This window comes from Ascidiella aspersa, chromosome 7 (genome assembly GCF_963924565.1).
Source record: "Ascidiella aspersa chromosome 7, kaAscAspe10.2, whole genome shotgun sequence".
In the NCBI taxonomy this organism is placed as follows: Eukaryota; Metazoa; Chordata; class Ascidiacea; order Phlebobranchia; family Ascidiidae; genus Ascidiella; species Ascidiella aspersa.
Genome location: NC_139453.1, coordinates 15,267,416 through 15,294,016, shown reverse-complemented (window position 1 = coordinate 15,294,016; position 26,601 = coordinate 15,267,416). Strand labels below are relative to the sequence as shown.

General features: G+C 36.4%; 1 protein-coding gene across 1 annotated transcript; it reads left to right on the top strand.

The window, feature by feature from the left end:
* On the top strand, positions 1–26,428 carry LOC146137989 (vacuolar protein sorting-associated protein 54-like). Its single transcript, XM_083394916.1, has 19 exons — positions 1–305; positions 1,330–1,489; positions 2,914–3,096; positions 7,810–7,975; positions 8,096–8,185; positions 8,311–8,504; positions 8,627–8,821; positions 9,129–9,344; positions 9,548–10,055; positions 10,478–10,596; positions 11,020–11,165; positions 11,681–11,826; positions 13,249–13,358; positions 20,090–20,185; positions 20,559–20,733; positions 21,344–21,502; positions 22,612–22,779; positions 24,617–24,766; positions 25,600–26,428. Exons 1-19 carry the CDS (start codon positions 134–136, stop codon positions 25,651–25,653), a joined length of 3,207 nt encoding a protein of 1,068 aa, XP_083251042.1. The 5' UTR covers positions 1–133; the 3' UTR covers positions 25,654–26,428.
* Positions 26,429–26,601: the final 173 nt, after the last annotated feature.

Here is a 26,601-nt window from a genome sequence, read left to right as displayed (position 1 = left end):
AATTATCAAAACCATGGTTCAGATGAAGTTATGCTTACTTTACTGTTAAGCAGATATTTATACTCAGTGCGAACAAAGTTCATAAATATATACGGAAGGTAACCTATTTTGTCTTATCCGACTTAATTCAAAGATGACTTCTGGTGGGTCGCAGAAAAAATCTGAGAATGTAAATGATAAACCCTGGACAGTTCATGATGCTCGTGTTAACTTGGCAGCTCTTCTGAATGATCCTAGAAAGTCAAGAAGAGACTATGATCTATTTACAAAAACATGGGGTGAAACTTTTCGCGATTTACCACCAGGTAGGTGCACTTTGGAGTGGACAAATAGTAGAACTACACTAATAGTGTAGCTACTAATATCACAAATTTGCAGTTTAGCAATATGGCAGTGCTGAGACTTGTTTAGCGATTAGGGTTACTAAGTGTAAGGCGCTTGCCCATAAGGCGTAGACCGGCCGCTGCCGAAGTGTCTTATGCGTTTCTTGTATAAACATTAAACACCTGACCTTATTACTTCTTGAACTCTAGACAAAGTCACTTCACTTCATTGATATTGCTTATTGAGGAAATTGACAGTTACATTTCAGTACACTTAATAAGGTAACACAATGATTTAAGCCCTTAAAACAGGGGACAAAGATGAATATCAGATTCACCCCCAATATATAAAAATCTATAAAAATGGAAATAAATAATTACATCAGGTATAATTAATGCAACGGGTGCCTTTGCTTTTTGACAACGGGTTGTTGTCATTCCACTTTGGTCTAGTTTTGTCTGTTTAGACTGGACAGTTGTGACTTAAATAAATTAAAAAATATTCTTTTCCAAAATTAAAATAATTTTTCTGGTACTTTCTCTTCTTTTGAATATGACATTTTTAAGAATAAATTTTTATAATCTTCCAGGGCCTACATGCACAGAAAGGAAACTTTAAACACACTGTCTGCTCGCAGACATGTTACCTAAATCTATGCCGTGACGGCCGAATACGCTGATGAATCGAAACAGCATGTGACATAACAATAAAGTAACTAAGAGATAAGGTTGTTGCCAATAAGCTAAAAAAAAGTTATTTAGCGAAGCATTACGCTGGCGATACATAAAGATAAAAATTTTTTACCCCAGGTTAGGAAAGGCTGCTTCAGAATAAAGCCAAGTAGAATGGTGCCAATTAAAATCCCATGGCAATTAGCAGAGACTGATCAATTTAATTATATATATTTCACATGCCTTGGACACCAGTGACCTGCTAAAGTAATTAATAATTGCTGTAAAAACTCTTTATATTATTATATACTAATATCTATTGTTTTGTTTATAGGATCGACAATCAGAAGATCAAAATGGGTCCCTAATGTAGTAAAAGGTCATTTTCAAGATTATCTGGATAACACAAGTGACAGATTGTTACGGCACGACAGTCAAACACTTAAATCAAGTAAAGCAACCAGTAATGAAGAAAATTCTTATTCACAAACAGGGTTAATATTACCATTTATTCAATAGATATGACTAAAATTAAATTATAATTTGTTTTGTATGTTCGAAAATAGAAAAGTATGCCATTGTTATTTTAATTGGATTTGTATAAATATCTAAGGAAAAATATATATACTATAGTATATACAGTACTAGCTGAAATGTCCAATGGTGCTTAGGTTAAATAGAGTATTTACCAGTTTAGTTCTAATTGTTTTATTACTACTTTAGTTGTCCCGGCGATATAAGTATATCCATGCAATAAGCGTGGTAATTTGCAAACTTAAATTTTAAGTGGTTAAAGTAATTTTTAAAAACCCGTTACTAGAGATCAACCGATATCACTTTTTTGGACCTATACCGATACCCGTTTTTTTACAATTTTTGTCAACCGATACTGATTTTTTTATATACCTGGGAAATGTTAAAAACTTGAATTAATTTAAAGTAAAATCCAAATAACCTTTTTGATTTATATATCTTTATTAATTATTAAACTAGTATTTTGCATATTAACTTGGCGTGATGCTAAAATTTAATATTTTTTTTATCAAAAAGTTATTTGTTGTACAGAAAAAATTAAATCATATTTTTGTACTTTTTTTTTTTTTTGTATTTTTTTGTAGCCCTTTAATCGCTGTAGAAATATGGCCTGTGTGGCAGCTTTTGTAACAAAGGGCTAGCTGCATGGGGCTTTGGTCATATATTCAAATGTTACGGATAGCATAACATCTTTGTCAGAGAAAAAATGGCTAAATAATGCATAATTTTTTTTGAAATGCAATAACAGCTTTACTTATGCCTAAGCGTTTTACTACATTGCGCTATATATGTTACACAGATAAAAATTGCAAAACATGTGATGTGTTTTTTGCAAATTGCGGTTATTGGAAGGCGTGATACCTTTATTGTAAAAATGCAAAGGCCCTGTCGTGCGTATCGTTGACTAAATGCATACCCACAATAAGAGTAACACCTTACAGGAGAAATTTCAAAGCATGTGATGTGTTTTTTGTATTTTGTGGTGATCAGAAGGCATGTAGTCTCCGTTGTAAAAAATGCAAGTTGCTGGTCAGCCTTGTTTTGCGCAATTTAAGAAGAGCCACTTACAAACTTGCAAGTCGCACGTTGGCATACCCGTGGATAAGCAAAGCACAGTGTAATACCGCCGCTCTTTGTTCAGTCCCTAAGAGAAGACTAAAGCGCACCAGAAGCGAATACATGCTAACCGACCTCCTGACTGGACGACAAATAGATATAAGATATATTATTCATATTAACAAAAGTTTTCTCTAGGTGATTTAATGAATTTTTTTTAACTTTTTTTTTTATTGTTAAATATAAATACTTAAGTTTTTGACATTTTTTGAGCTTTTGTGATTTTCAGAAATTTACTAAAATGTTCTCAATCTGTCATTTTTTCCAGAAAAAACAAAGTGGTGATGAAGTCTGTTATAGCTGCTCAGCATGAGAGAGATGCTATTCTCAAAACACGAGCAGCTGTCGATGCACTTCCACAAATATTTCTCCAATCTGATTTTGCAATGGAAAATCCACTCACATTTACAACAGTATTAAGTTCTAACAAAGCCTCAACTGATTTGACAAGGTTAGTATATTGTTTGATTTACTTCAGTACTTATCCACAATGTCAAGAATAGGAAAATATGTTAAGAATAATTCGAATTGTACACATCAGTTTTTATTTGTAAATTGTGATATAACAAATTTATATAAAATTCAAGTGTCTTAGTTTTGTATCAAGCACAAACTATTTAGTGCAAAATATCTTCTTTCAAGTTTTACTGTATAGTAAAATGGTAAAATGTGTAGCCTGGCTCAGTTGGTATATTTAGAAATGTTATTTTTCTTCATTTTTTGACAAAAAATGCTGTTTCAAAGAGTTTTAGACATCATTTTCCAATAATATTTTATATAGTGTTTCCTTAATGCAAATCATTTTCCTTAAAAATAAACCATGTTCTATTTTTTGTCTAAATTTAATTTGTCATTTCCTTTCGTATTCTTCAATATTGTATGGTTTACAGCAGTGGTTTTCAACCTGGGGGTCGCAACCCCCTAGTGAGTCCTTTGCCTTTTCTCTGGGGGTCGTGAAGACGACAATTAAATACAAATCATCGTTGATAGAAATGCTGACTTAAGTGAGTGTTGTTGACAATGAATGTTCAAACAGTGAGCCGCCGGGAAGCAAGTTGCGAGATAGACTTTGTTTTTTATTTTAGCAATATAAGCTAACTATTGAGTTCCCGATATTAATCGTAGGTAGCCTACGGCAGTGCTTGTCAACCTTTTTTGGAACAGTACACACGTCATACTTTTAAGTTCAGAACTTGTTCACATTAGTCCTCGTAATTTGTCAAATAACTATGTGAAAACTTTAACCTATAATCAAGTTGCACTTATTAATACTGTAGATGTTTATCCTCAGACTCATTAAAGACAGAAACTACAAGCTAAAAAAAACTACTAACCGTTGTGAAAAAAACATAGTTATTATATCACAATAATGATTGTTACATCACATTAACGATTAAATACTAAACTTTAGTCTAATAGTGTTATCGAATAAAATCATAATGCAACAATTAAATATATATTTTAAACAAATTTTAAAACAATCGGTCAAGAATTGTAATCGTTTTAATTTATACACTACAACTTAGGGGTCGCGTAAGTTTTCGAAAACTGGAAAAGGGTCGCGAGAACAAAAAGATTGGGAACCACTGGTTTACAGTATAAAGCATAAGAGAAGTTATTATGATAAATAAGACTTTCATAATTTAAGATATATTATAAACTGAAAATTTACATATCTGTTTGAGTATGTCCACAAAAGTGTCTGTATATATATATATATATATATACAATGTAGCACTCAGGGCGTATCTAGAAATTCAAAAGGGGTGGTCCCGAATTTTTAATTTCCCCACTTTCCTTCTGACATTAATGACTAATGACTTCATAAAACAGTGATGGTATTGACGTCATAACATTGGTAAAACCCTAATAAGGAACAGCCAATTAATGTTTAGCGAAAGCAAACCTTAAAACTCAAAACTAACACTTTTTTACTAACTTTTATTCGCGTTAAAGCGATACATAGCAAGGCGAAGATGACCAAAAGAAATAAATCAAAAATATTCACATTATTTCTTGGTATGCTTATCCATATCCAAGCATTTGCTTCCTTTACATGCAACATAATTTGATATTTAGTATACAGTATAATATTTTACAAGTTCTGTTTATGAACGCGATCCACTGATGCCAAGCAGCAGCTCAGTTGATAAAATGCAACATTTATTTATAGTGTAGTCTTGCACAAAGCCACAAGGTCACATCCTCCCAGAACTAGTATATAACGGGGCACAATAGAAACAATTTTCAAGCCATAGAGTTGCACATTTGTCACTATATTCTGTGGTTAAGTTTTATTTGTAAGGAATTCAGCTGGTGCAGCTGCAGTGCTACTTTCTGCTTGCTAGACAGCGTTAGCTGGATTTTTAGAAGGTTGTTGTCTACGCTAAAATTGGGGCAGTGGAAAATCTTTTCACATATCTGCTTATGACTGTTTTCTCTGCAGTATTTGTAAGTTATAACTTGACCATGATATATGTCACTTAGCATTCATTTCCATCAATCATAACATAACTTGGCATATGGTTGGTTTCCAGATCGGATTTTGGAACCGTCGTGTTCTTATACTAGAAAATAGCCTCTTTTTATTCTTTCTGTGCAAGATTTGTTGCACCGTAATGACGAATTGCCCTTCGATCGCAGTGATATGCGATATTCTAATTTACAGATGGTAATTGGACCCAGCCGATTGCAATGGTAATATCTACGCTTTAGTAGTGTCTAACAGATTATATTTATGAGCCTTTGCAAAGTTTTTCGTATTACTCCACGCTTAGTCTAGTTTTATAAGTCATCAAGCCTTTCATTTTTGTCATTCCATACACTTTTTCAATAAGAAGGTTGATTTATTTGAGCAACTTTCACTGTCCGTCTCTTCTTAATGCTGCTTGTGCATGTAAAACCCTTATGCAATTGTTAACTTTATTTTAAACTTAAAACCTAAACCAGTGGCGTATCCAGGGGGGGGGGGGGGGGGGGTTCCGACCCCCCCCCACTGGTTTAGGTTTTAAATTTAAAATAAAGTTAACAATTGCTTAAGGGTGTCGTAGCTGGCTCCTGGCAGAATTGTCGCCAAAAATTTGGGGGCTTTTTTTCTTGTTCCTGCACTCTAAGGGTGCAGACGCAAAAATCTCTAAGCCAGTCAGCTAGATGAAAAAAAGGATGCTTCATCAACTAAGAAAAGGTTGCACCATTATATTTTACATGCACAAACAGCATTAAGAAGTTTTCGTAAGTGACATTATCGTTTTTTGTTCGTTTTTGGCAGAGTTTTACTCACCGTCCGAAGCTGCGTGTTTTAATGTAATTGGGTCACACTTCTTAAGCTAATCGAAACCAAAATCAAACGCAAAACGCCGTTTTTCGTATTTTGTTTAGTCGACCGTAAACGCTAGATAGTTTTTCTCTTTCGCCTTTTGTTAATCGTTCGGGTTGGCTAATCAGCAAGTGTGTGTTCGACAATTAATAATAGAAATAAAGCGGTTTCCACTTATTTCTCCATGAAAACGTCGAGTTAGACGGTGCAACTAGATCAGCGCTTCTTTACCGTTGCGCCGAGGAAAGCTTCCAAGTGCGTCGCGGACAAACCAAAAACGTATTAAAAAATATTGACATATAACATTTTTTTATTTTCGGCAATGTAATAAAAACTTGCAAGAAATTTAAAAGAAATGCCGTTATACCAAAAAAAAAATCACGCTTGCGTCGCTCGCCAGGTGCGACCATACTTACAACGGTTATCAAACGTTGAACTAGATTAACTAATATTAAAGTTATACCGTTTCTTCGAAGTAGTTATATATGTCGCGCTAATCGAAAAACACCTGGGAAAAACGATCTGTGTTTACTATTGCAGGTGGCGACAGACGTGCTTAATTTAGCTAGTCCCGTACATGGATCTACCAAAATCAATCACACCTTTTTCACGGCCTTGGTTTAGTTTTTCGCCTTAAGTTAACGATTGCACACTAAGCGGTTTCGCAGTTGGCGCCTGGCAGGATTGTCAACAACGCACGTGATCGCTTTGCGTCTAAATGTTCGCTTTTGCTGGACGTTAATTGGCTTTTTCGGATGTTTTTTTTTTCTTGTTTATGACGTCATTACCATCTCTATTTTATGACGTCATATCCGTCACTATTTTATGACGTCATTACCGTCAGACGGAAAAATAACGGGGAATTCCCAAGTTGAAAATTCTGAACCCCCCCCCCCCCTTTTTGAATTTATGGATACGCCCCTGACCTAAACCAAGACCGCAAAATATGTTTGATTAAGTTTGCTACATTTTAATTCCACCATTGGCAGCGTAGTTTCCTAAGTTCAATGCACATACTATGCAAAACTGCACGCCTTTTGCCATATGCAATACAATTAAAAAAACGAAGAATAATTTTCCTGGGTGTAATGCCACGATTATCGCAACATCTGCACCGCAGCTGTGCGCCAAGTCAGTAGTTGAGGAAAAGAATCATTTTCACGTTTGTCGGGTGGTATTAGAAGATAAAAGCGACCCCGAAATGTGTCACAACGGTCAAAGTTGGGCCACTTTTAAGAGAATTTGTCTCAGTTGAAGAGGCCGTTGTTACACCAACACCAGATAAGCGCAGACAGCGAACAGCCAGGAACGTTAACAGAGCCTAACTCGACGTTTTTAACACAGAAAAAAGGAAGAAGTATTTAGTGTTCTCAATTATGTACTGTCGTTTGTTTATTGGTTTACATGAAATTTTTTTGCGAATCGATTAAACGATTCTATTCGCTGAAGTGTCGCATGTGCACTTCCCGATCAACCAACCTGAAAGATTAAAGGCGACCAAGAAAAAAATTATCCTGCATCTATTGCGTTTTAGGTTTGATTTTAGTTTTGCATTAGCTTAAGACTATTAACCCAATTGTATTGAAAAACATTCCTGCTTTGGACAGAAACCTGACAAAACCACCAAAAAACGATTTTAGAACTTGTCAAAAGTGGGCGTCTGACCATCAACCCCCACCTGGATACCCCATTGGTAGAACTAATGTATGTGCTAAAAATATATGAGCTATGAGCTATGGGTATTGGGTAGCAGCTCTTGGTGTTGGAGGTCATAAGTTAGAACATCACTGCTGGCTGGTTTTTCTAACATGGCCTTACTGTTAGATTTTAATTGATTCATTTATACAGTGCTTCAAGTGATACTGTAGCTATAAGAAGAGGAGTGTCTTCATCAAAGTTGTTGCAAGAAAAATTGAGTCACTACTTAGACATGGTTGAGATGGCAATTGTTCGACAAATTTCACTTAGATCTGACGCATTTTTTAAGGCAATGTCATCACATGAAAAATTGCACGTAAGCTAAACATGCTTTCATTATTTTTTTTAATTATACAGGTATCATCAGTTATTTGCAAAATTCTGCAATGATTCCGGACATATTTTTTAGATAATTTTGATATTCATTGAATTGCAGGAATATCTAAATGCTACTCAAGTGAATGTCAAGCATCTTCTGACTAAAATAAAGCAAGTTGATCAAAATATAGTACACAATTCTCTTCAGGTGATTTTGGTAATGTAATTACATGTAATTATGTAAACTTTGTCAATTCCCAATTTTGATTATTCAACATGATATCGTTACTGTAGTACTCCTTTACTAACTACATGTAAAATTATTGTGGTAAGGTTGTTAATCTTCATCAATCAAAAGAAAACTTGACAAGCCTCATGGAGAGACTCCAAATGATGGTCACTGTTCATCAGACACAGCCAACTATTCAGCTACTTCTTTCAACCAACGAATATGCTGGGTCTTTGGACCTAATCCGAACCACCCAAGAGGTGCTCCACCAAGAACTAGCTGGTCTACAATGCTTTAGGTGTTTTTTTTTGAGTTATTAATTATATTTATAAATCTACATATAGATAAATACTCTGTAATCATTTGTTTTATTCGGAAAAATATATTTTTCCAAATTTCCTGTTGCACCCTTCAATACAGACATCTAAGTAGCCAGCTGACTGAGATGGAACGTGTGATTGGTCACATGATGCACAAAGAGATGGAGGAATGCATGTGTCGTGAGATCCACCGACCAATAGATGAGGGACACGTGTGCCTGGAGCCGCATCGCATCACTGCCATTACCCTGGGGCTTCTAAGACAGGGACAATATGACTTCTTGGACGGCATGAGGTTTTCAACATGTTTTTGGATATCATTGCAAAATGCTAAGTTTATTTTTTAGTAAAGGACTTCTTATAATCATCTTTAAATATGCATTACTTTAAATATGTAAAAACTAAACAGAAATAATAATTAGCTAACATTATGGGGATCAGTGCTATTTCATATTGTTTTAAGATGACTAATATATTGTGCAAATACACAAATATAACTAGTTTTAAGACACAATTAAAATAAGAGACTTGAATGGCCATAAGCTCTTTACTATTAGCGATAAAAGTAGGCTTGACCTTATTTTAAGAGAAATTTGTTGCAGAACTGAAATTGAGGCTGCGGTGAAAACCTTGATCAAACAGTCAGTGCTACAGGCAGTGGAGGCACTTCCAGTAAGAAATGACCAACCAGAGGACGCCCCAGTGGATACTAGAGATGAAAGACAAGAGACTCTTGCATCAAAGATGAGAATGCTCATCTTCTCTGACTGGATTGTTCTTCTCAACTTGATTTTCGACCGGCTACTAGTTTTGCTAAGGTGTTTGATTTTTAACAATTTTTACATTAAAGGAATTTCGCGATGAAAAAGTTCTAAGTAACAGTGGTAAATTCTGTAAATTTTTAAGATATTTGGTTTGTATTATGAACCAATCATAAATTCATGCAAATTTGAAAGATACAAAAAAAATAAATAATATATATATATATATTTCCAAATCAATTAATATTTGCCCACCGCAGACGCGTCAAATCGATTCTAAACCATATCGGCGCTGTGGCGAACGATTCGGCTTCGTACGGCGGAATTATACAGCGCAAACTAAAGCATCACAAATTACCAAAGGCCAGGACGAAAAAAACACCAAAGCGAAGAGAAATCGCCACAGCGTCTGACGAATCGGCCGCATCCGATAAACTCAATCCCTTCCTTAATGAACCGTCAGCAGTCAGCCAAGAAGACCTACTGAACCCGTTTCTAACGGATACACCAGAAAGCGCCACTCCAAACCCTAGGCAGCAATCTTCAGTTAAGTCGGTCGACACTCCAGCCCTTATAGACGCTACGAACCCCTTTGCCGAAGATGTGGAGAACGACGCCATGTACGGCCTGGCGAGTTACGAGGACGAGCTCATCTCTTCAGCCGCCGACTCCTACAGCGCTCCACCGCAACCCACTACGGAAGACTGCAACGGTTACATGTCCGACGACAAGACCTCGAGTGGACAGGAAGATGCATCGGACATCAAGGTTAAATGATATGACTTGTCTTTCAGATTGCTAGTTGGCGATTAACGCACTGACCTTAAACAAAGGCCTTCATTCTCGTCATTTGTTTTTAATGGAAGCTACTTTTTCTTATTTGATTATTATTTACTGTGCCTAGAAATACTTTACAACAACATTTAATTTATATTGATATATGATGCCCGTCTAAAAGTAAATTCACATAAAATTGCTTTATTATTATCTCTTTAAGATATTAAAATTGTATATCAATTTGGATATATTGACTGATCGCTGCATTATATGTTATTTTAAAAAAGTCCTTCCAATATTTCTAAATCCAAAGTAAAATTTGTTGAAGAAATAAAGGAATAAATGCCAATTGTCTAGCGGTACTGATTGTCTGAAGTAGCAATCCGCTAATGCTGTGAAATGTTTTGCTTTAGACGGAATCGGACGCGACGTCTTCGTTTATTGGCGAGGCGATGAACCAGGAGGACCTTGACAACTTTGCTCGCATGCTACGGGACCTTTCATGCTGGACATGTGACTTCCAGCACGACAGGTTGGTTAGTTTTTATACAGCCTCAAAATGTCGTTTGTTGAAGTATTAAATGCATGGCCAAAAGTTTTATGTCTGCAATGCACTTTGGCGTATTTATTCTAGTTTGCAATTACTTAGAGTCCTATAAACATTTTATTTTCAAAAAAATAAAAAATGAAACAGTTTGTATAACCCCATTTAAAACTAACGCACCCGCAGTCAGAAAGTTTTCAGTAGATGTTAGATCGTTAGATATCTTCAATATTTCGCTACGTAGAGATGAGCGTTTCTGCCGTGTGCTTAAGACACATAGTCAGCAATCCTCATTTTAAGGATTGTTTTGCAGTTTAGGCGATTTGAGATAAATACCTTATTTCCATCTCCTAAATATGTTTTATGTGTTAACCCTTTGTTAGTGGCGCTTAATTTCACATGAATTTTCAGATGTGTAAAAGTTCTCATTGCTAAAGGCAAAGACAGTTCATTGGACAAACTCGGATCGAGCGAGTTCTTACTACTCGCAAAATCGGTCAAGCGTTTTACAACCGAGTCGGAATCCGTTGTTCGTCGTCAAAGCGGCGGCGATTCAGGTATTTTGACAAATTGTCCTAAAATAATTTTTGTTTTTCAATCGTCAAACACCTTAAAACCACTGGGAGTATTGCTAATACTCCTAAAATTATTGGGAGTATTGCTAATACTGCTAAAATCACTGGGAGTGTTTTTAATACTGCTAAAACCACTGGGGGGTATTGCTTATACTGCTAAAACCACTGGGAGTGTTCACTATACACCTAAACTCACTTGAAGTATTGATAATACTGCTAAAATCGCTGGGAGTGCTAGTAATACAGCTAAATCTCTGCGAGTGTTGGTAATACTGCTAAAATAACTGGGAGTGTTCGTAATTCAGTTTAACAATTATTGAATGCATATTAAACATAAATCCGGTGGTTTACGCAAAAACATAATGTTTTCTGTTTCCCAAAGGAATTTAATACAACGTTTAGTTATATACTTTTAAAATTAGTCTATTAATCTGAATTGATTGGAGGACCTTTTGTCTTATGTTGTAAAATAACAAATCGAGCTTGATGTTTTGTAGGGCGACCTCTTGAGGACAGAAACCTCAACTTAAACGGGTCGCTACGTGGCGCCCTTAAGACACAAGCCCACCGCTTCGTGGCGCGGTTTCACGAGGAACGAAGAAACAAACTGTCGCTTATTCTGGACAACGAAGTTTGGAAACAAGTGAGAAGTTGTACACATGTTTAACGGTGTTTTTAAACAGCTTGATGTAGTACAATTTAATTCCTTGGTAATATAAAGAAATCAGGTGGCACTGTATAAAGACAAATTGTATTTGATTCTCGACAAGCTTTCGCACAACCGTGCTTCATCAGGTCAAAGTATAAATGAAAACAATTAAAATGCACGTAAAAGCACAGGCGCAAGTAAAAGGCGATAAGAATGGTGACGTCTAACATATCCACAGGCACATGCTCGCAAAAGCGTGTTACTGACGCAAAAACAATTATGCTACGATGCCTGCGCTTCAAGGTACGATGGGTGGTGTAGTACAGCCTGCTATGAGGTGTAGTGTGACATAAAGCCCAAATCCCGATTGAGCCCCACATTAATGGCATCGAACTTTCTTATTATGTTTTGTTCGACTGTGAGCCTCGCTTGGGTGCCGTTACTTACTTTTTTGATCACCGAAACTCTAAGGTCTTTTACACTGTGTGATCCTTTGGTTAAAATGTTCCTAAAACCGCTTCGATATTTCCTTTAAAGCCACTTATAAGTTATCGGCAACCGCGCAACATGCGCAACATAGTCGTCTCCAGCAAATTTAAAGACGAAAAGCAAAACTTTGGTACCCTGCCCTGCGGGAAAAGTCGTTGTGAACTGTGCTCACATATCAATAGAAGTCACATCATTGAAGGACCGAACGGCAGCAGCGTTGAAGTCGGCGGCAATTACAACTGCGATACCATCAATGCGGTTTACGCAATCACATGCGTAAAATTTCCCCGAACCATATACATTGGAGAAACTGGACAAACAATCAGAAAGCGCATGAATGGACATAAAAGTGACATAAGGCATGGACATATGGAGAAACCGGTCGGCGAACATTTTAACCAAGGATCACACAGTGTAAAAGACCTTAGAGTTTCGGTGATCAAAAAAGTAAGTAACGGCACCCAAGCGAGGCTCACAGTCGAACAAAACATAATTAAAAAGTTCGATGCCATTAATGTGGGGCTCAATCGGGATTTGGGCTTTATGTCACACTACACCTCATAGCAGGCTGTACTACACCCATCGTACCTTGAAGCGCAGGCATCGTAGAATAATTGTTTTTGCGTCAGTAACACGCTTTTGCGAGCATGTGCCTGTGGATATGTTAGACGTCACCATTCTTATCGCCTTTTACTTGCGCCTGTGCTTTTACGTGCATTTTAATTGTTTTCATTTATACTTTGACCTGATGAAGCACGGTTGTGCGAAAGCTTGTCGAGAATCAAATACAATTTGTCTTTATACAGTGCCACCTGATTTCTCTATTTAGAATTAGGACAAATACGGCCATATACAAAGATTGGTAATATAAGTACTCTATATTTAACACAACAAGGCTATCATATGTAAATACACATATATTGTTAGGCTGAAGTTCCACCCGAGCTTTCTCGCCTTGTTCAGAACTTGGTCGATGGACACGTGACGTCACAACCCAATGACTTAACCAATGGTCACGTGACAAATGAAGATCAAAGGTATGCAATCTACAATAAACATTCGGTTAAAACCTGGTTGGCAATATTTCACTCGATTTCGAAACTATTTTAAGCACACTTTGAATGAGAGTTTATAGAAAAATGAACAATTTGTGTAGATAGATAGATATTTTATTTGCACGTTTTGTAGTGATTTTGGAAAACAAATACAAAGAAACGAAGAAATAAACGTGCAGGGTGACGAAAGACCCGAAGGTCACCAAGTCAGCCACCCCTTAAAACATGATAGATTGTATAATATATACGGGTACGGGTACTGCCAAGAAACACAAAACTATAGAAAAAAAACAAAAAAAACATCAAAGAAAACTTGAGAAAAAATATATTTTCGATAAAACACAACAATAATTCAATATTACGAAATAAGGAGAGAGAAGCAGCATTAACAAAATTTGCGTTGTCGCATAGGATTTTTTTAACTTGCGCAGGTTTCCACGACAACACACGTGCTCACATTGTGTTTTTACGAATTTTAATTATTAAGAAAGTCATATTTTATAAAGGAAATAAATTTTTTGTATGGTAGTTGTTTGGCCGTGTTGGGTATGAGTTTCCATAGATTAACTGCAACAAATTTTAAGCTTCTTTTCCCTGCATCGGTTTTAATTTGGGGATGGAAGTAGTTTTTTGATTTATTTTGCCTTGTGTTATGAATTGAAAACTAAGGTTAAGCCTTGTTTTTCAAATTTATACATGAACTTAAAAATTTCTAATTCTACTAACTGGTAAATTTGGAGTATGGCGAGTCTATTGTAAATAGGTTTGATTGGCGTTGTAATGTGGGTGTTCGTAATTATTCTTATTGATTTGTTTTGAAGTGTTTGGATGTGGTTGAGGTTTGTAGTATAGGTGCGCCCCCAACTGATTACGCAATATTGGCGATAAGGATGAATTAATGCATAATATAATGTTAGAAGAGTAGGTTGATTAACATATTTCTTTATTTTCACTAATATGCCTGTGTTACGGGCTATTTTGGATGATATATATGATATGTGGTTTTTCCAAGTTAGTTTTTCATCTATATAAAGTCCGAGATATTTAGTAATGCCTATTTTGGTAATTATTTTTGTTCCTATTTTAATTGAAAACTCTTGTAAATCAGGTAGCCGTGTGTAGTGAAATATCATGTAATTGGTTTTGCTGTAATTTATTGATAATTGATTACATCTCATCCATATGTCTGCATGTTTTATTCCAATTTGTATTTTTGTTTGAAGTTCAGTTAACTGTTTGTGAGATTGAAACAGAATTGTGTCATCCGCAAATAGTCTACATTGTAAAGGATTGGTTTCTGGTCAGTCATTAATATATAGTTGAAATAAAAGTGGAGATAAAATACTGCCCTGTGGCAAGCCATAGGTTGGTGTTCTGGGTTTTGATATTATTCCATTGACTATTGTGCATTGTTTTCGTCCAGAAATAAAACTAATTAGCAGTTCCAATGGTCCATCCCTAAGGCCATAGTTTTGTAATTTGTGTTCCAGAATTTAATGGTTTATTGTGTCAAAAGCTTTTGATAAGTCCATAAATATGGTGCAGTGATATGCTTGTCTGTCTAGGCCAGGGGTCGGCAACCTTTTTCTAGTCGCGGGCCAAGACCAAATTCAAAAAGGTCTTTGCGGGCCGCTCAAAATGATAACTAAGAATTGAATCAGCTGGGGCTCGGATTTTTTGTACTTAAAAACGTGCTTAATTACTTTTACAGAGGCCGTAAGGTGTTGACGCAAAGCGCGAAAAAAAAAACGTTTGTTTGGTTTAAAATTCGAGTTCATACGTTCGTTGTCCATACTACTAATGAAAAGTGTAATAAAACTAATTTGAAGGAACGCGATAACATTTAAAGTTAATCTAGCTCAGGGTTTGTTAACGTTTTTAAGTCAAGGCAAACCTGGCGAGCGAAGCGAGCTCGATTTTTTTGGGGGGGTTACACCGGTATTTCTTGCAAGGTTTTATTACAATGCCGAAAATAAAAATAAAAAATGTCCAATATTTTTTTTTATACGTTTTCCGTTTGGGGCGACGTACTTGCCAGTGTTCCACGGCGCAACGGTAAAAATCGCTGGTCTGGTTGAAAAGGCAGTATCTAAGCGTAAACAAACTGGACGTAGAATTAGCATTCGCGCGAAGCGCGAAAATTTTTCGCAATTAGGTACTTGAAATAGTCGTTTGTGAAATAGAAAAGTTTGTGAAATAGACTCGTGTCTAATTTGCCAAAGAGGCGGCGGGCCGGATGAATAACATCGGCGGGCCGGATCCGGCCCGCGGGCCGTAGGTTGCCGACCCCTGGTCTAGGCTGTGTAAAATATTTTCATAAAAGTGTGCTATGAGAAGATCTGTGGAATGTTTTTGGCGAAACCCAAATTGGTACTTTGTAACTGTTTTATTTTTCTTCAGAAAACTTAACATTTGTTGCAGTAGAATTTTTTCAAATATTTTACAGAATATTGGAGTGATAGATATTGGTCGAAAATCATAACATTTATTAGGGTTTGTAATCTTAGGTATTGGTGTTATTTGACTTATTTTCAAACATTGAGGAAAGTAGAACAAAATGACGCAGTCATTGTATAGAGCAGTTAAATATGGTGTTATAACTTCAATTGCCATTTTTATAAATCGTACTGGAATGTAGTGCGGGCCCTCTGATTTTTTATTATTAAGTTGTTTTATCTGTATTTTTACATCAAGTTTTGTTATAGGTGCAAGGAAAGGGGAGTTTGAGCAGGAATGTTGTAAAAAATCACTAAAATGTTTTTGTGTTGGTTCAATATTGTCTGCCAAAGTTTTCCCAATAGTTGAAAAGTGTTTGTTCATTTGCGCTGCTATTTCCTGGTGGTCTGTAATTAGCTTCCCATCTTGTGTAATGTTGTTTATGCTAGTTTTATGTGTTTTGTTGTTAATTATTTTTTTTATGGTTGACCAAGTTTGGGTTGATGATTTACTTTCTTGTAGTTGTTTTTGAAAGTACTGTTGTTTTGCTATTTGTTTAATTTGAGTTCATTTTTTGCTATACTTTTTGTATTTACTTATTTTATTTACACTTTTGCATCTGTAGCACTCTCGAAATAATTTATTTTTTGTTTTAATAGATTTGAATATTGCTTTAGTTATCCAGGGCTTTTGTTTAAGTTTTTTTTTCTTCTGGAAAATGATCTTAAAGGAGCATGTTCATTGAGAGTACTTGTGAATATATGCAGGGTTGGGCTTAAGCACTCGCCCGCTCGCCAATGCGAGTGCAATTCGCTCCGTTTGAGTGCTGATTGACTTCGGAGAGGAATTTAATTCGTTAGTGTAGGGCAATTTGTGCTAAACACCACTAAAGCAAAATATCTCTTAGCGCCAGTTATTTCCTTAAACACTAAGGCGAAAATACATTCAACACTACACAAATAATAAGGTTACTCGAAGTCACGTTCGAACCTTGTAATAAAGACTCTTTGTCCCGTTTTAAAAAATCGTTTACCGGCAAACAATCAAAAGACGTTGCTGCAGTAGTAAATAGTTATGAGGTTTTTTGTTTAACTTCAACGTTTGTTAATTTTTCAATGTTTAACCCAGTCGTTGGCGCCTTTCAAAAAGTTTATTGCACTTGCGATGTACCCAGCGATACGAATTTTACTTTACTGTATTTATTGAATTGTTTGTATACGAAAATTATAAGCAATTGCTGAAGTTAGTTCATGTTGGACGTCGGTCAACCAAGCCAAAGCCTAAAATATAACTGTCTGTAAATATTTTATATCGCAATTATGTTAATATACGAATCGAAACCATTGCGTACGCCCTTGGAAAATTGAAACAGCCAACTATAGGGCGTCGCGCAGCACATACCCTCTGGTGCATGTTTTTCGATTGAATGGTTTAGTTGTAAATTTACAATTATTTGGACATTATTTGCTGTTAAACTAGTAACTATAGTGTTAGGCGAAATGTGGCGTTTCGTTTGTGGCGTTAAACAACCTGCGCTAAAACGTCCTTCAAGCACAGAAAAAACAGAATACGAAAAAAAGAGAGCGCAAGGATTTTTAGAAAAATGGAGGCAGGCCGTGGCTACTAAATTGTCAGTATTAATTTTTTCACGAAAGATTGTTAAACATATTTCGGCAAAAAACATTGTTTTAAGCGTAAACTGCTTTATGGGTCATTAATTTGTTGATCCACGCATGGACATAAACGTCCAGACTTACTAATGTTTTCGTATAGAAACTATGAGACAGGTTAACGATAACCCATGATATGACCCCGCTAGGACGGAAATTTGCAGACGGCGTACCAGCAAATTTGGCGAGTGTTATTTCGTCCGGGCGAGTGCTGATTCATAGCCGCTCGCCCGCCTGGCGAGTGTAAATTTTTGAGGAACAACCCTGATATGTGTAATTTAGTTGTTAAAGGTTGTCTAGGCATTTTACTACAGCTATTTCAAAGTCTTTAAAATTATTATTAGGGTGGCGGTGGATTACCCCAACTAGCATGGGTTTTTGGCTCCCTGTATAATTGGCTTCCAGCCAAAGGTCTTCACATTGATTGACAGTATTTATGTGCAAGTCATTTCTTAAGTTAATAGATATATTGTCTTTTACATATATACCGACACCTCCTGCATTTGTTGTAGAATCTGAGTGATAAAACTCATACCCATCTATGTTAACATTAAATGGTGTTTGTAAAACCAGGGATGGGGAGCCACCGTAAAATAGCATTAGCTCCGCCTCCAGCTCCGGAGCCATCAGCCAATTATTAAATGGCTCCGGCTCCAGCTTCGGAGTCGTAAAACTCAATCCTTTGGCTCCGGCTCCAGCTCCGGAGTAGTAAAACTCATATCCTTTGGCTCCGGCTCAAGCTCCGGAGCCATCAAACACACACCCAATGACTCCAGCTCCAGCTCCGGTGCCACCAGTCACTTATTCAATGGCAAGTTTTAAAAATTGCTTTAGGCTAACTAACATTGGAGATGAAACAAAATATAATTTCTTAGCTTTAGCACCACAAATTGAAAAATGGCTCCAGCTCCACAAAAATAATAAAAAAGGCTCCGGCTCCGGCTCCAGCTCCAGCTCCACAAAAATAATAAAAATGGCTCCGGCTCCGGCTCCAGCTCCACAAAAATAATAAAAATGGCTCCGGCTCCAGCTCCAGCTCCAGCTCCGGCTCCACAAAAATAATAACAATGGCTCCGGCTCCGGCTCTGGCTCCAGAGAAAATGCTTAGCTCCGGGCTCCAGCTCCGGCTCCCCAGCCCTGTGTAAAACATTTATTTTTTGTTTCTGATATTAAAATAAAAGTGGGTTGTATTGTCATTTTAGTCAAAATTTCCTCAAGTTTATGCTTGTTTTTTGTCAAACTTTGCATGTTACAGTGAATAATAGTAAGTTGGTCAAGGTGTTTTAGAAACAACGCGTTTAAGTTGTTACATCATGAATAGTTATTTTCTTCTTAACTTTCATAAATTTTTTGGATAATGTCCCAATCAATCTCTAGTCCAGTATTCATTAGATCTTCTGGTGATTCAATTTGGGCCATTTTCCATTAATTTTTATGCTCACTTAAAATGATTTGTAAATCGAGTTTAGTGTTTGGAAATCTGGGCCCTAAAGTAATAATTATTACGATTTGTGTGGGTATGAGCTGGGAAAATTAAAAAAAAGAAATACACTTGACGTTTTGAAATTGTTTATATTGCGGTTGCAAACCTTTTGTTAAATTGTTCGTTTTGTTAATGCAGAGTTAGTCTATAGATAAGTGGCTCCCAACCTATAGGGATCTCTAGAGGTTTGTCTGGGGCGTCGCCATGTACTATTTGTGAATCGACATGACAAGAAAAACAGACAATATAAATTAAAAATTTTGCAATTGAGGTAGAATGAACAGTGAACACCCGCGAGGTTTGCAATTGTGGTACGGACATTTGTTTTAGTTGAATCAGTTTTGTTTATGACGTCACCATTGCTCCACTTACAACCAACGGCCGAAGCATAACTCCCAGTTTAGTGGCCTACCTTGTCTTATATACATAAAAACGTTGCCATTCGACCACCGAAGGCCCGTTTTGCGACACAGGGTTAAACTCAACAGTATACACAACTGAAAGACCTGTAACAATATTTTTCCAACTTTTTAAATAAAAACGAAATAATATAAAAAAATAAAAAAAATACTGCTTTAAAATATCTCACACAAGGTGCCTTAGGAGAGGCTTACCGAAATCAGGCAGTCTGATCGATTTCGGTAAACCTCTCCGCAGGCGTCTTGTGTACTATATATGGGTGCCGCTATCTTATCGTTGGCCAGTAGGACTCCAGAAGGGCTTTATAAGTTGCTTTACGAGTCTACTGAAAGTCAACTTTCAGATTTAAAATTTGAGAATCGCGTTGTGATTTTCGAAAACAGGAAAGGGTGTTGTGACAGAAAACAGGTTGGAAACTTTCTGATTTTACCTAAGCGTGTCTTAGTTTAATATGATAAAACAGGTATCTTCTTAATTTTCGGTCTTAGGTTTCCGACAATCGTGCTGATAAGCAGCCTAATTACCCTGTACATTGTTTTTTTTTGTAATTTTCACAATATCAAAACTTAATTTTTCTCAATTTTTATCATTTTGATTTTTTAAAAGTACGTAAATTAGTCCAACCGATATTATTTCTGACAAAATCTTATACCCGGATCCATAAGATTGGAAATGTTTCACCATTTATATGTTCTACGCAACAGCAAAAGCAGCAGCGAGTGTCTCGAAGTTGATGGCGAGAATTACGCAGTGGTTGGAACCGTCCTCATTCTGCTTAAGATGGTCACCGAATACTGCAAGTAAGTATTTGCCGTGCCCGCGGTCCGATAGTTTAGGCCTGTTTCGAAAAGCACACAATAATGATCTGCCTTTTTCACATTCAGGCCCGCCTCTAATTTTATGAGAAGGTTATCTGTTGCATAATTTGCATCTTGTTTGCGAATCTCGACAGCAAAAGCCGTTGAGTTTTATACCAAATTATGTTGTCGTTTTTACTCGCCGCTTGCAAAAGCGCCTGGATAAATATAGCCAGCGAAAATCAAGAATAGCCCTTTGTAAGCTGTCAGATGTAATTTCTTTCATCATTAGATTTGCCACTGTCCTATTAACAGTCTACAACGTATTTTACATTGTGAATTGGCATCTTCTTGAATGCTTTATAATTGCACACAGATGCTCCGACGACCTTCCGACCTCAACCCCGGATTTGGTTCACCGCTTGCGTGACCTCCTGACCCTGTTCAACTCTCGTACTTGCCAACTAGTGCTGGGCGCCGGCGCGTTGCAGCTTGTTGGACTGAAAACGATCACGACCAAAAATCTCGCGCTGGCTTCAAGGTGTTTACAGGTGGGTACTTTCCGGGCGCCGCGCGAAACTGTTTGAATACCTCAAGTAATTTGTTGGTTTAGAATTTTTTAAATAAACAACCCTTATCGGTTGTTAAAACCCGGTAGCAATTCCAATACAAGTAAAAAACGTTTAACGCACTCATTTTTTGGTTAACCAAATAATTATTTAAAACACTTACTATACGCATTGTGGTCTAGCTTGAAGCTGACTACAAATCAAAGACTTTAAATCAAATATTTTAATCAATGTATCAAGTTGTACACAGTTACAAGTGGCAACTAACCCGACCTGCAAAGGATTTACTTGTTCGAACACAGTATGTCATTATAAAGAATATTCAATAATATAAAATGCTTTCTGTGCAGATTTAAAACATGATTATAAATCAGAAATTATTAAACAATCTTGCAAATTTAATGTGCCATAATGTTGAAAAAGCAGTTGTAAAACTTTGCTGAACACATTTTAGCTGGTAATTGTGAATTACCCCTTATTTTCATATTAATAACTGCACCATATGAGTTTGCAGTTGTTCTTATGTTTGCACGTTGGTCTTGTTTGATAGTTTACCGACTTAACAAGCCTTGTATTTTCCTGTATTATTTAGCTTGTCCTTCACTGCATTCCGTCGATACGAACTCACTTTGAGGGCAAGCTGATGACGCACGTTAACCTTCAGTTACGTGACACCGACGACGATATAACCTTGCCACACAAGCACCGATCGGTGCTGCGTCATTTTGATCACGTCACAAAAGACTTTCAGGTTCGGGTAATTATTTCGCTTGCAGTTTTTCAACAAAATTGTGTCGAGTTGGATCGATGATTTGCTAAAAAGGGTTTAAATATGATTTGAAAACAAAGTAGCGTATGGGACCAATTGCTGTAGAACCATGTATGCATGAAAGCATGTGCGTTAAACCGTGGTAAAGAAGTAGGGCTAAAAAAACAAAACACTGCGCTTAAAATTTAGCCTATACCCCTTCGGGCACGCGAACCGAGTTTGAACATTTAAACTGCACTAGTGTGTGTACCTACTTCCTACCGAAACTTTGTTTGTCGCATTCCACGTGATGACCCGGAAAAAAAAGGTTGTCGCAGTTTCTCTTTTATCTTTATTCTTTAGTCTGATTGCCATAAAGTAATCGGTTTGAACTAAAAGGTTGGCTCAAGGTTAATTGCCTGTTTAGGTGCAGACCTTACGATTTTACCTTCCACTTGCAATATACCAAGTCTGTTGTAACTTTACAAGACTCGAGGGCTGCTCTGTGTATTTTAATAATGCTTATTACAAAAAATTGTCAAGAATTTATACGTTAGGCCAATATTTGTCAAACTTCTTTCAAATCCAACTTGATGCACGTAAATCGTTTACAAAAATGAAAAAAAACTATAGTCAGCTTTTTGAAATTGTCATTCAGTTAAAGTGTTATAAAAAAAAATAGTAGTAAATTATATTCAACGACATTGTAACTGTATCATATGTTCATTAGAGCAATATACTGTATTCGCGAGCCGGCTTAATTAACCTCCCAGGCCTAGTTTGTCGCATTAGGATCAGCTCGAACTTCGTTTTTGCTTTATATAGTTGTGTATCTATGATGTGGACTAATGTATTAAAAGGTATTTGCTGTATTTTTTGCGCTTGTGATTTTCTAATCACACATTTCACGTTTCGATAATATATTAAGTCTTATTCTTACGTTGTATTTTAACTGTTTACACAACATTTCTCTAAAATAATCAGCTTCTTGTTTTTCTTCAGAATTTAAAAAGTTGTTTGTCTTTTATAAATTACAATTTTAGGACGAAATTTCTCATTTTTAGGTCAAAAATATCGCCCTACTAACAACTGATTTGTGTTTTCGTTTGCAGGATCACGTAAACGAAATCGAGCATAAGCTGGTGTCGATAGTGGGGGGAGTTTTTGACCGCCAGCTCGGCCGGTGGGAAGTAAAGGCTCCAATGCCGTCGCCCGCCTTCCGACAAATCTGCAAACAAATCAACAAGTTCCACGAAACCGTCAGCGCGCTATTGCCCCAGGTGGGGAAAACTATTTACCTGATAGTGTCTGTATCCCCGCGATCAGCTACATATTTACTAATATTCATGTTAGGGTTATACTTATAAATGCCAGCATAAGGGGTTCCTGTGCCAAGGGAGAAAATGTTATTTTGAGATATTTGTTGTTGATTTTGTGCAGTAATTTTTGTTAATTTATGTTCAAAACTGAAGGGCAACGAAACCTTTAAACAGGGTCACCATTCTGTGCATATTTCTAGGATATGTGATTATTTTTAAGGGCGCTGTCTTACAAATTACTATATTGTGCTTATTTATGAGAAACGTACATACGTTTGAGTTATGTGCCTAGTTTCTCTAATTTTTTATAACGTTTTTATTCAATTCAGACACTTTGGCCGGACGGTGAAAAACTTTTTTTAATGTTTATTCAGTTATTATCTTACTGAGTTCTTCGACCAAAATATAAAAACAATATATTTAGTTAAGCAACAACAATGGGTTGATTGTTTCAAAAACGATATTGTACTTTTTAGTAAGTTAACTTTTTCTTAAAAGCAACAACTAAATGGAGAAGCGCATAATAAGCCGACTATAAGCTATTATCCATAACTGTTGTAGTCGATATTGTTTAACCAAAGAATTAAATCACAAAAAGCATTCAATGAACTATTGTTACGTTAATGTTCAACTATTTCAGGACTCCCTACTTCACGGCCTGTCGGATGCCTGAGCACTACACGAGACTTATCTGTGTTGTATATAATATAGGACGACAGAGGCGAACTAACATATAAAACATAAAACAATGAAAGCGCGTAATATAAAGCGACCAGAGATTAAAATAGGGAGTAAACGACGGCGATCTAAACGGATGGTTATCCCAGGCTTGCCCAGCCTGACTGTCACCATTCGTTTTCCACTACGCTAAACACAACAACGAGAGAAAGAAATGGTGTTTGTGTCAAACGTAACTAAGTATTAGGTGCCAAAGAAAAACGTGATAAGATAAGAAATAAAACGTGAAAGGTGAGGTGCAAAAGTGGAAAGGCAACAAAAGTTAAGTGAGTGACAACGCAATAGTGAACATAAGGCGAAAACAACACACAACAAACGATAAAACATTTTGTGCAACACTATAACGCCTGATAAACTACTAATCAACACAAAGCAGCGTGCTTGTTTTTTTGTGAAACAGACGGCACCTTCTTACAGGCAATAATAAACCCAGTGATCTATAGTTGAGTTCTAATTACTTATTAAATAGCCCTTAACCCATCGGAATAAATTCAAAATCGTCTAAACAACATCTATAATAGCACGAAAAAGTACTAGGTTGGTTCTTTGACACCGTCCGTTCTGACATTGTGGTTTGAACGCTGCTGTTGATGCCCCGATATTTTAGCATTAGACTATTTTTAGTAGTTGGGGGAGGAGTTAGTGATGAAGTTTGGATGCGTTAAGTGGTATTCTGACGTTTTAGGTTTAATTTTGACCGGTTCGGTCGTGTTGCCATGTAGCTTTTATTCCTACTAAAGGTCCTTTTAAACAAGACAAAACTATTTAATGTAACTGTTTTAGTGAGTCTGTTTTGAAGATTTACGATATGTTTAGCTTGTGACCACAAAACAAGATTATCAGTGTTACTGATAAACCTCTAATAAATTTTAGCAAAACATGTACTTTACAATATACATGCTTCGCTACTGTTATCAATTACATATCATATGTTGCTTTTACGAAAAATTATGTTTGCCAGTCTTTATAACAGCAAGCCGATTAAAGGAACTCGATAACGCTTCGATTGCTTCAATCTGTTAAATTAACGCTTGGTTTGCTGCAATGTTTTATGCTTCAGTGCCAAACACGCCGCATCATCTTAAAGCTAAACGAGGACTTTCGCCAGCGAATGCGTAAGCTGCTGCATAAGTTCAATGTACGAAATGACGGCGGACCGCAGCATGGTTTGGTGACTTCAGACCTGAACTATTACGAAGCAAATATTAAGGTGACGATTTGATCTATCAGTATCTTATTTTGACATAATTCATAGATATTTTAAGTTTACCTGGATTAAAAGTGTAACGCATAATAAAGTCCTCTTAAGTTTTATATATTTAATTAGGCGTTACACTGCACTTATTGTTGCAAGTGTCCCCCCCCCTTAAAATGTCGTTCGATTTGAGGTAAAATGTCAGTATATCAACGTGTAATCTTCCGATTAGAAATATGTACATAGTGAAATAAAAAACGTTGATAAAATAGTATTTTGTAATGTCAATAATTTAAAAAAGAATGGTATGGTATTTTTTATGGAATGTAGGTCAACTGTTCCTGATAAAACTGATATCCCTTGTTTAAGCTACTGTCCTCACTGTTAAAGCTTTTTGCTGTCTAAATGGGAACCGGCTGTTGTCACATAGTTCAGCCTAATAAATTGTGACCTTCCTGATTTCCAACTAGGAAAAAAAGCCTGTCTAGTACTAGTAGTCGGTATAGATATTCGAAAAAGATGAAAAGCTAACCACCAACTAGCAACCTGAACTTGGTTTACTGTGATGAATGTTTATATAAACTTTTGAGCAGTATTAGCTGTAACAAAAAAAAACTGTCTTTTGGCCAAATGCGAAAATTGACCAGAACGAACACCAGGCAACTGAGAAACATCACTCAACCGCTGAAACCTAAAAACGATTAGTGCTGAGGGTGCAAACGAAAAATGTTGAAAACGTGAAACAGATGAAATGAAGCGAAGAATAGTTCGACGAAACAATCATCTAATCCGAAAAAAGAACACGAGGAAACCAATAACGTAACACAATGCTTTGCTGTTTTTTGCAGAACTTACGTGCAATGGAGAAGGTGGACTTAAAACTGTCGGCAGTTTGGATATAGCGGGCAACACCAAAAATCCCACTTCGGGTTGGGCAAACCGAGAAGCGTGGCATGGCGAAAAAACGGCGCTTCGAGCGAAAGAAAGAAGTGTGGCATGCCTGTTCGACCTAGCTCTGGTGTGCCAAAATAACCTGTCTTATGTGTAGCGAGATTTGCCTTAAATTGGTGCTGTTAATTTTATTTATTTTGCCAAATGGTACTGGCTGAATTACCATCAAACCCCAAGTTAAGTGACAGTGTTGTGTGATAAAGCAAATTTCAACTGTCTTTCGCATTAGCTTTCAGTATAATAAATGTTTGCACAAGTTAGATATGTTTACAGGAATTAATTGTAGTTCTTAAAAATGGAATATTTCCATTAGTTGATTAAATTATCAGCAGCTTATTTAGATGAAATCACATAATTATGTTGGGATTTTTAATATTTAAAAGGTGTGCAACTGTGCACGCTTCGATGGTATCTGTGGTAAAGTAGCCAACAAGTTACATTTGTTAGCGCTGTTCGTTTATGTGTTCAATCACTTTTATCTGCTTTACTGTTTACTAAAATTATACAAGTATATTTTCCTCCAATTTTATTGACTGTGCAATAAAATATGTTCTATAATTTGGTTCGAGTTGTTTCATTCCGTTTGAATAGATTACTTGCTATGAGTGTTTTTGGCTGTCGGATCTGTCAATCAAATTTCTGGAGCACACTGACTCAATTGCAGCTACAAATTGATTTAAAAACTTCCGTGCCGTTGAGTGATTATCTCGTTGTAAATATGAGATTATAGAAGCGCCGAAGGCAAAGTTGTTTACACACAGCCGACTCATGTTACTGAGGCTTTTTAATGCATATTCCAGAGTTAACTGAAATCTTTAAAAAGTGTAATACTGTTTGCTATTTAGTAAACTAATTTAAAGAGAAAGTTCTGATTCACATTTATATCAACACCTTGTTAA